The sequence below is a fragment of the Oryzias latipes genome, chromosome 2, assembly GCF_002234675.1.
Source record: "Oryzias latipes chromosome 2, ASM223467v1".
In the NCBI taxonomy this organism is placed as follows: domain Eukaryota; kingdom Metazoa; phylum Chordata; class Actinopteri; order Beloniformes; family Adrianichthyidae; genus Oryzias; species Oryzias latipes.
In genome coordinates this window covers 11,057,583-11,074,760 of record NC_019860.2, presented here as the reverse complement: position 1 = coordinate 11,074,760, position 17,178 = coordinate 11,057,583, and the positions used below count along the sequence as shown (strand labels likewise).

Sequence of the window (17,178 nt, the reverse complement as noted above, 5' to 3'; positions counted from 1 at the left end):
CGGGGGGGTTGAACTCCTCCCGATCCAGAAATCAACTTAAGCAGAAAACGTTGAGAATCCTGACCTGGTCATCCTCACTGTCAGCAGGAGGTTGAGTGGCATGGCCGTTAGGCGTGGGCGGAGCAGACGGTGGACGACCAGACGACAGTGGACGGGTCACTGAAATCCCGCCCTCTTTTCTCTGGTACTCAATAGGTGACTGGAGAGCTGTGAGAGATGAGGAAAGGAACATGAATGAAGGCTGTTTCAAATAAGAAAGGTTTAGGGGCATGAGGGAGGTGTAATAGTGGTTTGGGAGAGAGTCAATCCCCCTTTATAAGTTTTGAAATGGTGCATGTGAAATTTGCACCATTTCAAATGTGTTTGTGTCCCCCAAAAGTCACAAGGTCTATCAAAGGATTCACAAATAAAAGCAGAAGTTACATCACTGTAAAAATTGTTTTGTGTTTACAATTTTCAAAACAAGTTCTGAATACACAACTTGTTTATTTGCTTATTTATTTAAGGCAGAGACAGGCAGAGTCATTTATATAATGTATTAACTTTGATTTATAGCAAATCAAAAAAGGATTATTATACATTTCTAACTTTATTGTTGTCGTTTTGTAATACCCAAATCATTTATCAAAACACAACTAAACCATGACCTAAAAGTCGAGATTTGAGCCGAATCTTGAGGAAAGTGAATTGTTGTGTCACTAGTGTTGTCTGTCTGATAACAAAAAATAAATAGATAGAAGGGAATAGATCATTTCACCCCTGAATAAAGTGAGTATTTTGTTTTTCAGTTTTGCTATCACAATTGTGTAATTATTACACAGGATGTTGCATTAATCAATGGATGCAACATTAAAAAACATGACTTGTAACAACTATTTGATGTTAAAAAGTTTATTGTCATTCAAACTCAGACATAGAGAACTGTCATCAAGTCTGGAGCCATGTGGTCAAATCAAGATCAGCTCAAAGTGAATTAAAAACCAGGTTGTAAATAAAAAATATGTAAATAAGTTCTTAAAACTTGAATTAAAAAAAAGTTGTTATTTTATATTCACTTTAAGATTATCCTGATTTGACATCATCATTAATGCCATTTGGGACTTGAAAGCTTCAGAGGGCGGGAAAAATCCCCTTAACACTATGGAAATTGGTGCATCCCAATTTGTGTGGTCAGATTATTGTGCATCTCTGCCAACTGGCAGTGCTTACACACACATTCTCTCATGCGTGCTTTTTTCTTTTTAAATCTTTTCAAAAATCCTTGTCACACATTAGCATATCAACAACCAAACTTCTGAAAAGATTGGATACATTCATAAAGAATTTGTGTTAACTGACTGCTTTTAAGACAGATTTAGGAATCCTTAAATTAGGTTGAAGAACATTTCCACCACAGATGCCAGAGGCGGTTAAAGGAGACCTGCTCACCAGAGAGGAAGTTGTTCTGGGCGTCCAGCAGAGTGGCAATGGTCTCCACCCAGGTCATCTTGATGCTGGCGGAGGACGCTTGTAGAGTGAAGCGCTCTGCCGAGCCCCGGGACCACAGCACAAACTTACAGGGATCGCCGTCTACGCTGTCCTGCATGGCCAGGTAACTCACCTAGAAGCACTCAGCATGACAGTCAGAACTGGCTCCACACACTCAGAATGGCTTTTTTGTGGGACTTTTCTCACCTTGATGCTGTTCTTGAACTGGTATCCTGGATTGTTGGAGCCTTTCCGGAGCAGTTCACTGAAGATGATGATCTGCTCGAAGAGGAAGACTCTGCGCTCTTTGCTGCGAGACAAGACTCCCCCGTCCTGCTCCCAAACGCAGAAGGTCTCCTGCTGCAGCAGCTTCCCCTGAGACGTCAACTTCCCCTGGACACGACACCCCAGTGAGTTCTGAGAACCCACCCTGTCCGCTTAGCAAGTTAACAACTTAAGAAATGTAAGCCCTGGTTGCTGCCCTGTTACCCCCTTATTACCCCGCCCTCATTGGCTGAGCAGCTGCTTACACTCTCCCCCTCAGCCTCTGCCAGCCTGCATGAGACTAATTCAATATAACCACAATCTTCAATCTTCAATATAGTGGCTTTTTCTATAGGTTTTATCTTCATAGCAACCATTTCAAATTTTGGTCACATGGGGTTTACGACACTACAACAGACTTTTAGGGCCACCAAAAAAAAAAAAAGTAATAATACAAGATTTAAAGTCGTGATTAAAAACATTTTTTTTTGTAAACTGGCCCTGAAACTCTGTCGTACGAACACACCTATGTGAATTTTAGAAAAATCTGCAAAAGTCAGTTTTTGGATTTCCCTGGTATGGGGTGCCGTTTGTAAAGCTGCACAGTCAAAATTTAGCCTGTTTTAGGAGAAAAACAAACAGGTTTCATTTTTCAGATGCATATTTTATGTTTTAATTCATGTAATTTATGTTTGTAAAGTAAATATTAAATTTTTATCAAATTAAACATTTAGTTTGCAGATTTATGTAGCCTGTAACCTGAAAACAAAAAATTGAATCGTTCTCATGAATTAGGATTTCGGTCTCACAGAATAATATATCATTCGCACATAATAGTAACTTGTTTCAATGGAATAAATAAATTGTTCAATCATTCCCTTGAAATAATAATTTGTTCAAACAAAGAATTATATAAAATAAAGAAAATCGTAAAAACAACTTTTCTTTGGCATTAACTGGAAGTACCAATCTGTTGGGTAGCCTAGCCCTGATTTAATCAAAAAATGAAGAGAACCTTCTCATCTACTTTGTTTGATTTGCCAAGTATTACTTAGAAAAATTTGTCATTACACTGTTTACATTAAAGCGTTTATGCGAATAAAGACCAACCAACAAGGTCATTCAAAAACACGGATGTAAGCAATACTTGGATTTATAGTAGAAAAATACAAATTTCTGTCTCATTACACATGTCCTCAAGACACAGATGATTGTTAGACATCGGATCTATTTATTTTAAAGAGCTCTGCAAAAGCATCAGGAATCACGTCTCATGTCTGGGTTCATGAGATCATTCAGTCTTTCCTGGTTTAGTGAGCCTAACTCCCACTGCAATTCAGCCGCTCTCCGCCGCTAATCCCGTGTCTCTCTGTTCGAGAGGGGAAAAAAATTGAGAATCAACCTATGGGATCTTTTTAATATTGTTCAAATTTGTAGCTTGTACAAAAGGTGTTTTTTTTAATTATTCATGATGGTAACCTCTTTCTGAGTTCAAAGGTAAACAAAACTTGAGTATGATTGTAGACTTAACTGTGGTGTGTGTGTGAAATACGGTAAGGACATTGTGGGAAAACATAAAAACCGCCGCTTATCACACTTTGCAAACAAATTGGCCACCAAGCCATCCCATAATAATTTAAAACTTCCTTTGGTCATCTCTGACATGTGTTTTAGGTTTAGAGGATTTTGATGCGTTTTTATTTTTTTATTTATTTACAGTTTCTACTTCCTTTTATCTATTTTTTTCCTTCAATTTTACCAGGTACTAGGTGTTTACAAATTTTTGTGCAAACTTTTAGCTCAAAGACACAGGAAGAAACAAGAATTGCTAAAAAAATAAAAAATCTGGTCTTCCAGGGCTGCTGCAGGCCAGAATAATAACCATGGTGTCCATGCGTTCCTGCTGTTGTGTGTAAGTTCATCACAACAAACACTAGGGGGCAGTAAAATACCTAAAACTCACAAACAACTCAGTTGATTTTGGTATAGATAGAGTACCTGCCTTTAAAAATCAAATGAATCCTTAAACACCTCTGGTGTTAAGTTTCACAAGAAGCATAAAATGTTTTGATACTTCTTCTTTAAAGGGCGAAAAAAGCCGAGGGACCCAAACCTCATATCCCTGCAGGCGTCCCAGGTTCATCATGTCGTTGCAGCGCTTTGGAACCAATGACATCAGCTCCACCGCTTTCTGAACGTCAAACACACACAGTGGTTACATATATGATTAAAAGTATGATTAAAGTTCAACATCCTCCTCTGAGGGATGATTCACCATCCGGCATAAATCATTCTTCCTCTATTCTGAACGTTTGCACAGCTTTGTGCACATGACACACCTTTCGATCATTATCAGTGAACCAAAAACACAATTTAAAAATCCGTTTGTCTTTACTGAAGAGAACATACACATAAACAAATAAAAAAGGGGGTGTGGCTAACGGTTTTTATTAACGACCCATTCCGATGATAATTGTGTTTTTATGGTGTTTTTAAAATGTTCTTGTGGCATTTTTCTAATGATAAAGGACATATATGAAGAAAATACAGCTTAAAAATGTATTTCTGGGTATTTCTTTATTCAAATCGTGGTAAATCAAGAGTAGATGATAAAATGCTGTTGGAAAAAGAGCTTATTTATGGCGTAGAGAATACGCTGGTAGGAGCACAAGCTCCCTGCTCCGCTCCATTCTGAAGCATCTACTTACAGACAAATAGATCCATGTACAGTACGTCTTTGTTTTCCTCATCTGTGTGACATCTGGATTAAAACTGCATGGCTCGATAGCTACAATATTGCTCGCCATTTTTGTTGCACCATGTTAGGTTGGGGTTGTGAGGGGCTGTTAGCCAGCTCTCTGTAAACAGAGAGCTCTCAATAATCGGGAGGGAAAGGAGGGCAGGGTTACTCCACACAAACGGTCCCACCCACAACTCAGAGGGGAATTTCTAGTGAACTTCTACCGCTCTGCAAAAACTATGTCCTAGAAAACGAAACGTCACAGGTTTTTTTTCTTTTTGGGTCTAAAACTGGCATCATTGTGGTTAAAAGATCACTTGGAATGCTTTTAAAATAGACTGAAAGTTGATCAGAATGGGTCTTTGTTGTTACTCTCATTTTGAATTCACATTTACAGAGTTTAAGTCCGTTACAATATAAAAATAATTAAGCATTTTTGTGAAACTGACCTCAATCTCCTCAGTGTCCAGCCCTGCTTTGGTCGTATATTTGAAGAAGTCCTTAAGAACAGACAAACATTTCATTTATGTGCACTCAAGTCAAAAATGACATCACAACAAAGTTATTATTTAAAAAATGGCTGTTATTCCATCCTTGTACAAACGGGTCACAATATTCATTATTTCCTCATCTTTTCATATCTTTCAATCTGATATACAAACTATGATAAAAAATAAAATAAAAAAGATTTTATGCCATTTTAGGTCTGAAATTTACCACCATACACCATACTAGGGCAATTTGTAAAACACGTTAAAAACCTGGCCATAAAAGCTAGAGTTCAGGCTAAAGGTGTGAAGGTTTTTATGTTCAACTGGAAAAATATTAAAAATTTAACCCCAGAGAACCTAACAAAAACATTTTCTAGGGTTTTAAAATAAATTTGATTTTTTAAAGTTTATTTTTTATTTTTTTGCAACAATTTCCAGCATTCAAAGATACTAAAATAATAAGAAAAATACATTATTTAGTCTAAATACTCATACTTTAGATACAAATTTTCACTTTAAAAAAAAACAAAGTTTCACTGTTCTGAGAGACAAATTGTCACCGTCTTGGGACAGGACTTTTCTTTGTTTTGAACACGACTTTGCTTAGCTTGGAAATCAACTCTTTCATCTTTGTTTTTTTAAACGACGTGTTTGGAAAAAATCTTTGTAAGACAACTTTTCTTAGTTTGGAATATGACTGTTTAACATACGACTGTTTGAAATACGACTTTTCTTTGTTTTGGATGCGATTTTTCTTTGTATGGAATATGGTTTTGTTTTAAATATGACTTTTCCTTTTTTTGGATACAGCTTTTCTTTGTTCTTGATACAATTTTTTTGTTTTTAAATATAACATTTCTTTTTTTTTTTTGTCTTCTATTGCAGAGAAGTGTTGATCATGAGTATCACAGACCTTCAGTAGTAGCTGGTACTTGGTGATTCTCTGGATGGGTTTGATCAGATAATCACTGATCGACATCCTGCAGCTGATCTCATGCTGGATCTCCTGCAAGACAGAAGGTCCTTAGTGTTTTTTCTGCTGCTTCTGCAAAATGCTTCATTTTATCAGTTAGAGAACAAAAAGTTGGGCTGTTTTACCTCAAAGAAGGTCTCATACTCAATGACGATGAACTCCGACTTGGGCTTGTTTTGACAGTAAACCACATACATGTGCAGACGACGCTCCTGCAACAAACACATTCACACTTCATTTCTCTCACTCATGTTTAATGTGGGGAGTCAGCATCTGCAGAAGTAACTAGTTCTTTACAAATGCAATCTAAGGTGGATTCAAGCTCAGAGCAGAGACCACCGATTCAACACACCATCACATTTCTGAAGAAACTCAATCATTAATAGGCATTGGATTTTGTAACTTGAAAAGAATCTATCTGATCAGAACTGGATTACAAAAACTATGTAAAACTATAAAATGAATTAACTCCAAAAACATGCTTCATAGGTTGATTGGCAACTCTAAATTGTCCATAGGTGTGAGTGTGAGAGTGAATGGATGTGTGGTTGAAGATATTCTACCCTGTGACAGACTGGCGACCAGTCCAGGGTATCCCTTGCCTACGCCCAAGTGGCCGGGATAGGCTCCGGCAACCCCGTGACCCCGAAAGGGAATAAACGGTCAAGATGATGAATGAATGAATTAACTCAGTAGGGGTGGGATTATAAAAGCTTGCTTCTGCCCACTCCTTTTCAAGCAATAAATCAAGCTCTACTTGACTTAAGTTAATGATCACTATATTTAATTTAGCAAATGTGATTTGCGTGTGTGTGTATTTTTTTTTCCTCTATGCATTTAATAATTTCTCTAGTTTCTCGAGTTTGATAAATCTTTGTATATTCTTTAGTGCTTTGACTACAATGCTTGAAACCAATCAATCAATTTAGCAAACACAGGAATATTTCTTAGTTGAGTTCCCCCAAGCAAGTCCAGATAAAAATTACTCATAATTCGTGTCTTATCAAGTACTGAGTCCAAATTCAGTTCCAACATAAGTTTCAAATAATTTGTCAAAAAAAATCACTGTTTATGTTAAAGATGTGACAAGAAGCTGTAAGTCAAATTCTTTAGTAAGTGTCTCAAAGTCTGAACTACTGGTTGCAGTCTATTGGTATCACGCATAGATATTCAAATCATTTCTATTCACATCCATGTGCCTCATTTGTTAGATGCCTCTGCCCAATACACACAACAGTCACAAAACCCTTCATCAGATTTTACCCACAACAATGAAGATGGCTCTTTTAAATGTCAGATGACTTTTAACTCCGTCTTTGATCATTAATGATCCGTTTTAGACCATGATTTAACCTGTCTGTTTTTAACTGAAACCTGGCTTGGCATTGATGCACCAGCTATTCTCACTGAGGCTTCTCCACCTAATACCCACTTTTTATTTTCAATCAGGGGAGAAAAGAAAGGTGCATCGATTGGTCACAAAAAAAGACATCTGAAAATATGTTGCTCAGAATATATTGTTCATTTGAGCGTCATGCTTTCCTTCTTGGTGACCCACCTGTTTTAATTGTCACAGACATCAAACCCTCCTTCCTGTTTTATTGAATGCATGGGTATTCTCCGGGGACTCCGTGCTTCCTAGGTTAATGTGGTGTGAATGTGAGTGTGCATGGGTGTGTGATTGTGTCCCCTGTCTTCGCCCACAAGTGGCCAGGATAGGCTCCAACAGGGAGGGAACAAATGGATTAGAAGATAAATGAATGTTGACAAAAATCAATGCTATAAGATCTACTATTTCAACTATGCAATTCACTGGTTTTACCTGGGGAGTTTTGTCCTGGTTGAGGCAGAGACGCTTGGTCGAGTTATGTGTTGAGTAAACGCCACAATCTGCCTTTTAGATCCCGTTCCCACTTCACTTTTTGAAACATTTTATGATTCTTTGAGTCAGGGCTTTTATAAATAGTAAACTGCTCTCCTAAGACTGGTGTCTTCCGTTCTGCCTGTAAGACAGAAGTGTTGAGGCCCCTTTTGAAGAAGAGTCATTTAGATCCAAATACTCTGGATAACTACAGGCCTGTATCCAACGTACCGTTTTTTTTAAGTAAAATTATACAAAAAAGTGTTGCTACTCAACGAAATGAGTTTTTAAATACCCAACAATTTTTAGAATTAAATCAGTCATTTTATCTGTTTAATATTATTCTCAATTTTATGTTTTTATATACATCTAACATATTAAATTTGAGCTTCTTGTTATGATTTTAGCCCCAGTGTTTCTTCTGGGGATCTTTCCTGCCAGGGCTTGCTGACTTGGTCAGTGTATGTTTGTTTATGTTTTTTGTTTTAAATGATAAAGTGCTTCGAGTTGGACAAGGCATGAGAAGCGCTTTTTTTTACAAATAAAGATTGATTTGATTTGTAGTTTTCAGACTGAGAGACAAGTCTGGACCCCTGTTTTGATTTTTGCACTGCTTTTCCTGCTTTCACACGACTCACATGTCTGATGAACAGGTCGGCCAGCAGATCGTGGTTCTGGATGCAGCGCTCTAGCTCCACCAGAAAGAAGCTGAAAAAGGAAACCACAGAATGAGCATGACTTTTGCTTTGTTTTTACGTTTGCGTTAGAGTGTGCGTTTGTGTAACGGACTCGCGGTGCCAGTCGTAGATCTGCTGGATGTTGCCAAACACGATCTTGTCTTTTCCCCTCATGTCTTCTGGGATCCCCCTGACCTCAAGCCTGGACATGAAGCCCTGAGACATGACAGCAGTTCAGTACGGGGCTTATTTCTTCCTTGTTTGGAGATGTTTATAGTAAAAACTACTGTACTTTTAGTCCAGGTCTCACCTCAACAATCACTCCTAGGTCCTTTACGTAGTCCTTCTCTGATTGGACCATCTCATTAACAACAAACCTGCACCAGAATCACAGATTTTTATGCGTTTTCTTGTCTGATATTTCGTTAAAGGGTCGACTTCATGGGAAACTTACATTCGTCCTCTTAGTGCTTTGTTTCTCTGTTCAGTATCGGACTCGTTTGATCCCTGATCTGAGTCCAGAGCCTAAAGAAAGAAAATCAGCAACAGTGTTCAGCCATACTGTCACTACTTACATGCATTAGTAATAAAACTCCATATTTACCTCTGGATTGTTGGGGTCTTTCATAATCTGCATCGGTGGAGGTAATGGGGTGTGGCTTTCTTCCTCTTGCTCCTCCTCCCCTCCACTTTGCCCCGCCTCCTCCTTTCTTGCCTTCTGCTGATTAGAAAAGCAAGTTTGCTTTGCACCCTGAATTCAACCAGTGTGTGGAAATTAGATGTGATACATACCATCTGTGTATTTACGGTAAGGGGCGTGGCCAGCTCGAGCTTGTTGTCCCGCCTCCTGGCTCTGATTGGAGGTTTTTTCTGTCCGTCAGCTTTTCCCTGACTCAGCCTTCGCACAGGGCTGGTCAACCACCGCTGCAGCAAGACAACAGTTAGTACCACTGACCACTTCAGCAATTACCTATGAGATCTTTTGAAAGATCTCCAAAGCTGGTGGTTTCAAAACAAACCTTTAACGTGTTGCCTGTGCCAGAGCCGCTCCGTTTGGGCCCCGGAGACCCTACTGCACCTACTGGAGCTCCGCCCGGTCCACCTACGGTGGGGGAGGTGGCACCTGAGAGAACCACAACAAGTCAGGGAGTTGACACTTTTTTCTGAGAGTGTGGTACTCTGCTTATTTATAATCTTCTTACTTTGACTGCTGGTCTGAGTCGGGAGGCCTGAACCCTCAGAACTGAACAGACTGGAATCTGCAAATACAAAGAGCCAAGAGTCTTTTATAAAAGCTTATGACATCACAGCAATGAGAAGATTAAAATAGAGATGGAAACCAAGGAAATGAGAATATATTCAAGTAAAATTGTCAAAAAATGATTCCAAATATTAAGATTGATTTTTTTTTAAATGAACCAAAATGATCCATTATAAAAAAAATAGAAAATATATGAATAATCTTCTATTTGAAGTCCTTTTAACCCTTGTGCTATCTTAGATGACCCCACCCTTACTTTGACGTGTTATTCCTACCATGACAAAGGTGGATAAAGGTGGAAAGATTTCATGTAATCCATGGACACCAGTGAAGATCACAAATCATTGAAGAAAAAAGGTTCAGAACACTGTTTAGTGGGTCTAGATGACCCAACTCCCAATGTTAAAGTGCCTAAGATAGTACAAGAGTTACAGGATCTTATATATGAACAGAGGACAAACTGAAATACAGTATAAAAAAAATAAAGAAAAGATTCTTAAATTAAGAAATAATCATTTAAAATGAACTAAAGCCTGTGCATTTATGCATTGGCACATTGGTAAGGAACATTTATTTGGGGGATGGGTTGAAGTATGTGCTCATTAAACGAACCAAGTCATCTCCGCCAACACCAAACTCGTTATTCTGCCATCGACTCCTGTTTGGTGAACTGAATTATTATGATTTGAAGAACGAATTAACCAAACAAACAGGAGTCAGATTATAGAAAAAAGGGGGGGAAAACTAGCCAAACTGATGTCCAAATGACAATGAAGTCATGCCCAAACTCTGGAGGTGGTCTCTGATTAAACCCCCTACGACAACACCTGGTATCGCTGCTTATTACGAAATCTCGTCTTTACATGTCTTTGAATTTAGCTTCTCTCCAAGCTTCTCTTTTATTTACTGAGAGACCTACCGGCCCACACCATCACACCGCCTCCACCAGTAGATGCTTCTCAATCTGTGCAATAATTTGAAAAGCGTTCTCTATGTTTTCTCCACACTTTGACTTCATGATTCCACCTCCACAAACCATATTCTCCAACAAACTTTGCAACAAATTTTTAAGAGACGGCGTTCATGAAACCAACATGCTAACAGGGTCTACTTGGGGCGACATCTTCCTGGAATGTCCACTTTGGGACTTAGCCTGTTGTATAGAAATAAGCTTTAAGTTCAGAAATGGTACTTTGGATACATACCAGGCATGTGATGCACATTTCCTGAACCCACTGAATAAGCGTTCTTGAATGCACATGGTGTTCACACTGAACAAGCAGGGAGGGGTTTCTTCTTCTTTTACTACTGTTTACTAGCACACATCCATTACCAACAGCTGGAAGAGGCTTTGTGCAAAATGTCAAAGTGGCACAAATCTTGTGAATCTTGCCCAAGGTTTTTCTTTCACTGCTCTATTCCGAAATACAAAATGACATTCAAATGGTTGGTACTCCCTTGAATTAAAAGTGATGCCATCCATTCATCACTACCACATCCGAGTCCCCTATTGGTCAAAGTTCAACCTGGTTTAACTTTCAACAGCCTTGAATTTTGCACGTAGAGCCCAAAAACTGTCCAAAAAATCTGGGTAATGATGTGTGAACACGCGCGTTTTGGACACTAAAGCCCAACACACGTGTTTGTGCACGTTTACATAGACTTTTCATCAAAAGTGGTGGCTTAAATGTTGCTTTAGGCCCTGTCCCATTTCCTCTCTTGGCCCGGTAGCTCAGCCTTCCCCTTCCATCTTTGCCCTGTAACACGGGTGAGAATGGTTAGTCACCCTTACAAAATTTAACAAAGCCCTGTTGGATGGTGAACAGGAGTCCAACATCTTAAATATGTGTTGATCTAAATGGATCTAGACGTCTAGTAGAGGGACGCGAGTCTCCCCATGAGCCGTCAAGCTGTCCATTGCAGGGCTGTGTCTTGACTTGGTGTTGAGCTTGATGCCGCCCCATCCAGATTAGTGAAAGTACACGGCCAGTCTTGGGAAAGGTGGAAATTCAGTTGTTTCAGGTGGTGCACTAAGTACAGTCGTGACAAAATTAGGAAACCCTTTGAAAATCCGTATAACATATTTGTACATGTGGGCGATTACTATCTATTTAAACAATACTCTAAGTGGAATAACTCAACTAATAAAATTCTAAAAATTCAGTTGAAAACTTTGTTTGAAATGTAATTTAAAAAGAATGTAATTTCTGGATAAGAGGGAATTAGGACACCCCGCATATTTTCCCACTTAAAATGACCATGATCAAACTCCTTTGTATCACAACAGGTGCACAATTGTGACATCACTATCCAGGATATACATTTAGTTTGATGTGCTGCTGAAGGTTGAAGTGAGAGTGAGAACAACGGTGAGATCCAAAAAGCTGCCTGAGACCCTCAAAAAGAAGACTGGAATGACGAGTCCGGTAAGGGATTAAAAAAAAAAAAACTCAAAGGAATTTGACATCAGTCATTCCACCATCCCGAAAATTGTTTACAAGTGGAAGAAGTCACCAAAAATCCTAAAATATCATCCCAGGACCTACAGCAGGCATTTGCTCCTGTTGATGTGAAAGTACATGACTCGATCAGATAGAGACTACACACGTTTGACGTTCATGGGAGGTGTGCAAGGAGAAAATCATTGCTCTCCAAGGCAAACATTAAGGCCAGACTGAAGTTTGCCAAAATTAAAGATTAAACATTGGTAAAGTGATTGTTTCTTGATAGAGAGCCAAATAACCAATGGGGCGTCCTACATTTTTCACATGACTGTAGCTTACATTCACCCCTCAAAAAAGACAAAAGGTAGACTAAACCTACTGTGTGTTGACTCTGCAGGAAGGTTGGACTGTGCAGGAAAATAAATATTTGAAAGCTGCTCAGAACTCCTGAGATGTTCACTTTACTGCATCACATGTTCCACCGAAGCCAGAGAAGTTATTATGTAAAATAAAAAGTATTCATTCACTTTTGAATTGACACTATTTGCCCAATATTTGTTCTGTATTTCTGTGTTTTTCTTTCAGTTATCAGACATTTTGGAAATGTATAAACTTTACATTAAGAGGGTTATTTCATTCCTTCATGGACTGTCAAAGAACCATTCAAAGATCACGGGGTTGTCATGTCACGTTTGCAGACACGTCAAGAGACTTAAACAGCTTTAAAGCCCAGACAAAAGCTTTTAAAGTGACTGAATAAGTGATTTAATGTTGGAAAACAAGTTTCTATCGTTAGTACACAAATCTTTAAATTGACACAACAATCATTTTTGTGTCTCGCATCACCTCATACGTCATAAGTGTGTGAAAGTCTCTTCATCCACATACAGACATGACTCACAAATGTTCACGTCTAAAATGTTAGTCAGAATCTGGTTTCTCCAAAGACAGTTAAAGACGCAGACCAACACTCCCTTCTTTCCTTCTGTCACTCATTAACCAACACACTCTTGCTGCCCTCTGACACGACTTTGCTCTCTCACTGTGAACCCACCTCGCTCGTCCTCTTCCTCTCCCACAATCCATCCCCAAACTGCAGAACAACTCCAGCATTTACCTCTGCCCCGCCGCATGCCGCCACATCAATCCGCTTCGAGGACAGTCGGGGGTAAACCTTACAGCCAGCAACGGACGGGAGCTTCTCTGGACAAATCTGAATGAAATCGCACCACTGGCTAAGACATAAGGGGTGGGGCTACTATAAAGAGGCGGGGGTTTACTAAAAGGGGTGTGGTCTAATGACTGCTTTAGGAAAAAAGGGGTTATGAGAATATTAGAATAATAGAGTTGTAATGACAAATTGAATGAAAAAAAAGTTAAAATCCCATTAAAAGAGACAAAAGAAAAGTTGAATTTTTCTATTCTGCTTTACTATGAAGTTTTTACTTTGAAAGATCAAATAACAAGACAGGATCATTTCAAAACAAACAAGATTAAAAAATATCAACATAAACTATTGGTCTGTTGCAAATTAACTTAAAAAACATTTGAAATAAACTAAGTTATCAAGAAAGTAAGGTAAATAAAAAGGAAATAAATGCCAGCAACATATTTATTTGAAAAACAAATACATGCATCAAAAAAAAGGTTCCAATTTTTATTTTTTCTGTGACATACATAAACTAACCCGACAAAAATGAATCAATTTAACATGACAATTGCATTTTTTAAAACGTTGCGTAAGTAAAAGCAAACAGCTAGCTGACCTGAAAACAACTATTTTTAAACTGCTGTTGCAATTGTCTGAGGAAGAACACCCAGCAGGTCTCCTGACACACACACACACACACGCACACACCCACACAGACACACACACACACACACACAGACTCACAGTCAGGTTCCTGTCTGCGTAAAACTTTTTGGTGTTAATGTTTAATCCCCACACCCCTTTACCTCTGGACCATGAGTTCAGTGAATGTGTTTTTGTGTGTGTGCATTTGTTGTGTGTGTGTGTGTGTGCATTTGTTGTGTGTGGGTGTGTGCGTGTGTGTGCAGTGCATTTGTTGTGTGTGTGTGTGATCTTTATCAGCTGGAAGCCGCGTTCATGTGGTTTCATTTGCTCTCTAAACGACTTTAGCCGACCTTAGAGCACAAGAATAAGTCGGCGTTTCTGTTTGATAAAAGTGGCTAATCTTTAGCGCCATCTGCTGATGGAAGAGTTAGCGAGAATTAGGGATGTTTATTTCAGTTTGAACGAAGAGGGACTTTGGATTTTCAACAACTGATTTGTTTGCTTTGTTGAATTGATTTTATATTAAATCTTTGACGATTATTGTTTAATAATAATTAATATAATCTTCTAACTTCAAAATTTTGTTAAAACATTTTGTTCCTTATTTAGGCTTTTTATGTTGGCTAATATAATAAAATATATAAAAAAACAAACCTATGTTTGCAGATAGTTTAGTATTATTTTCTCTGATTTCATGTTTATTGTTATGCTGTAGTTTTAGGCTTGTTTTTGGTTTATCTTTCATAAATTGTGTAATTTTTTTATGTTAGATGTTTATTTTGGTTCTTTGGTTCACTTTGTCTTTGAGAAATACAAATTGTTTACTATTTTTTTAAGTCATTTAGACTGTTCAGTTCTTTATTTAAATCTTTCTGTTTTGTTTATCTATAATGGCAGTTTACCTTGTTTATTTCAAAGTAAGGGTCGTTCAATTAGTTCTGACTAATGCCAAGTAAAATTGTGATCATTTCTGTTTTTAGTGACCATATTTTTGTCATCATTGTGTAACTTTTGGAGCAGTTTGGGTTGGTGTAATTATTTCAACTGGGCCTGTTTTGTCTGAATGTTGAGGGTCACTGTTCACTTAAGCAGGGTTTTCTGAGCTGGGTACACTGCATGGCAAAAAAAAAAATCCAATTTTGCTCAAAAATGTCAGATTCGGATTTAAAAAATGCACACACACAAAAAGTAGATATTTCCTATCCGACTGCTGTTGCAGAGTGCAGGGACAGTGTGTATTTATAGCTTCACAAAAGAGCATTTCAATCTTTAGGGCTAACCAAGGGATCAGCAGGATGTGGGACATCACAACAGTCTGAGGAAGTTTAAATCTGCCTCGGTTTAAACAGGAAGTGACACGGTGCAAACGCCACGGCTGGCAGGCGCTTGCTGGTCGTTGTGCTTCTGAAGCTGTTTGTCAACAACCCTGTTTACAGACTGGGAGGACAAACATCTGGCAACGAACAAGTTCAGACGGATGGCATCCGGACACTCACCCTTTGCTGCGCTCATGGTGGATGAGGAGGTGGTGGTGGAGGAGGAGTTGAGAGAGGAGGAGGTGGTGGTGCAGGTGGAGGAGGTGCTAGAGGAGGTGGTGGAGGCTGGGAGGAGCCCCTCCATGTCACCTGCACTGTGGGAGTGCGACAGGCAGAGGGCGCTCATGGGCAGCAAACCCTCCTGTGGGAGGGAAAAGCCGTGAAGTCAGAGGTGTGATTGGTTTTTATTTGTTTTACCCGCCTTGATCTCTTACTTGCTGGGGCGTCTGATCCGTGGTTCTGATCAGACACCAGCCAGGCCGGTCTGCAGAGCGCTCCACCAGCTCCACCGTCTGGCCGCAGCGGACGCTGAGCTCTCCCGGTCCTCCAGAGGTGAAGTCCAGCAGCACCACCACTAGCTCGCAGCCCCCAGAGAGCTGCAAACACATAGATCCTTTGGTGAGGGTTCTGTGATAACAGCACACACATCCACAACACGGAGCGCCACCAGCAGGTAAACCAGCCTCATTACAACAGGAAAATGTCAAGACCCAAATAGGAGAGAGAAGGAAGAACACAGTTCAATATTGCTGTTTTATATTCAAATCGTTTTTTCTTTAACTTGTCCAGTCCAACAGCTGAGCAAGCAGATCAGAGCTTGAAGGCCTCTTGTGTTGGACATATTTTACTGTTACAAAAGGGGTTTATGGTTTTTCAGACAAAAAGAGTGTCTATTTGTATAAGCCCCTTTTGTATTTGAGGCGAAGCTTTATTTATAATAACTATGTTTATATGCATTCTTTGTTGGACTGGACTTAAAAAAGGAGAGAGAGAGAGAGAGAGAGAGAGAGGGATGTTAGTGATGGGGGATAAGGGCAATCAAAGCCCATTGAGATGACTGTTGTTGTGAATTTGGGCTATAAAAATAAAATTCAATTGAATTAAATGAAATTGATAATACAGAGTCATGACATCATAACATAAGAGTGTCATAAGTAAAATGCATGACTTAGTTCTCACATGCACACACCTACACACACCAACATATAGTCTGCACACAGCTATTTACAGGTTTAAGTATATTCGTACAATATTGATGGAAGATTGATCTCACAACACTTATGCACACAATATTCATCACCAATATTCTTGAAGAGGGGTGTGGAAACAATACCCATGCCCATTTTTGTGCAAAAGGGAATAAGCTTCTTAGAGTGTCCTTTGATCACACTGAATGCTCCAGCAAAGGCAAGAGGCCCAGCATCCCAGAGCTAGGGGCAGACAGCGCAGCTGCCCAGCCGATCCAGGTATCCATGAGCCCCACAGTGAGACAAAGACCCGGAAACAACCACCCACTTGCGCAACGGACCCCTACCACGGAGCTGGAGGCCAAGACCCAGCAGCCCCCTAGCCGAGGAGTCGGAGGAATAGAGAGCACACAGAGCCGGAGCCCCCGCCAGGGCAGGGGTCCCACCCTTAGGCGCTTGGGGCGATACCAAATGCCCTGACCGCTCGAGACCTACGCAAGCCCACAGATGAGAGGCACAGCACCATCCAGGAGCCCTAAGCCCCCTCCCGCCACCACCCCCAGAGGCAGGCCGTAACAACCAGCACTGCACACCCGTGCAACCTGCCCGCCAGCCCTACCAAGGACAAAATGGGGGAAGCGGCAGAAACCGACCGCCCAACTGGGAAGGAAAAGAGCTGCAAGGCCAGTGGCCCAGGAACCC

General features: G+C 39.7%; 1 protein-coding gene across 2 annotated transcripts in view; it reads right to left on the bottom strand.

Moving 5' to 3' along the window:
- The window catches only part of LOC101166941 (kalirin), a 68,031-nt gene that overhangs the window by 4,775 nt on the left and 46,078 nt on the right, over positions 1–17,178 (bottom strand). Inside the window, exons 40-56 of one of the 2 annotated variants that reach the window (XM_023964367.1) lie at positions 15,724–15,885; positions 15,470–15,650; positions 9,676–9,732; positions 9,493–9,596; positions 9,266–9,397; positions 9,078–9,191; positions 8,928–8,998; positions 8,784–8,850; positions 8,586–8,689; positions 8,435–8,504; positions 6,061–6,147; positions 5,876–5,968; positions 4,921–4,971; positions 3,845–3,922; positions 1,675–1,860; positions 1,429–1,600; positions 65–207 (exon numbers count right to left, since the gene is read on the bottom strand). In XM_023964367.1, the coding sequence (XP_023820135.1) occupies positions 65–207; positions 1,429–1,600; positions 1,675–1,860; positions 3,845–3,922; positions 4,921–4,971; positions 5,876–5,968; positions 6,061–6,147; positions 8,435–8,504; positions 8,586–8,689; positions 8,784–8,850; positions 8,928–8,998; positions 9,078–9,191; positions 9,266–9,397; positions 9,493–9,596; positions 9,676–9,732; positions 15,470–15,650; positions 15,724–15,885 (1,872 nt within the window). Of the gene's footprint in view, positions 1–64; positions 208–1,428; positions 1,601–1,674; positions 1,861–3,844; positions 3,923–4,920; positions 4,972–5,875; positions 5,969–6,060; positions 6,148–8,434; positions 8,505–8,585; positions 8,690–8,783; positions 8,851–8,927; positions 8,999–9,077; positions 9,195–9,265; positions 9,398–9,492; positions 9,597–9,675; positions 9,733–15,469; positions 15,651–15,723; positions 15,886–17,178 lie in introns of both variants that reach the window. The other variant, XM_011482977.3, reaches the window with a different exon arrangement.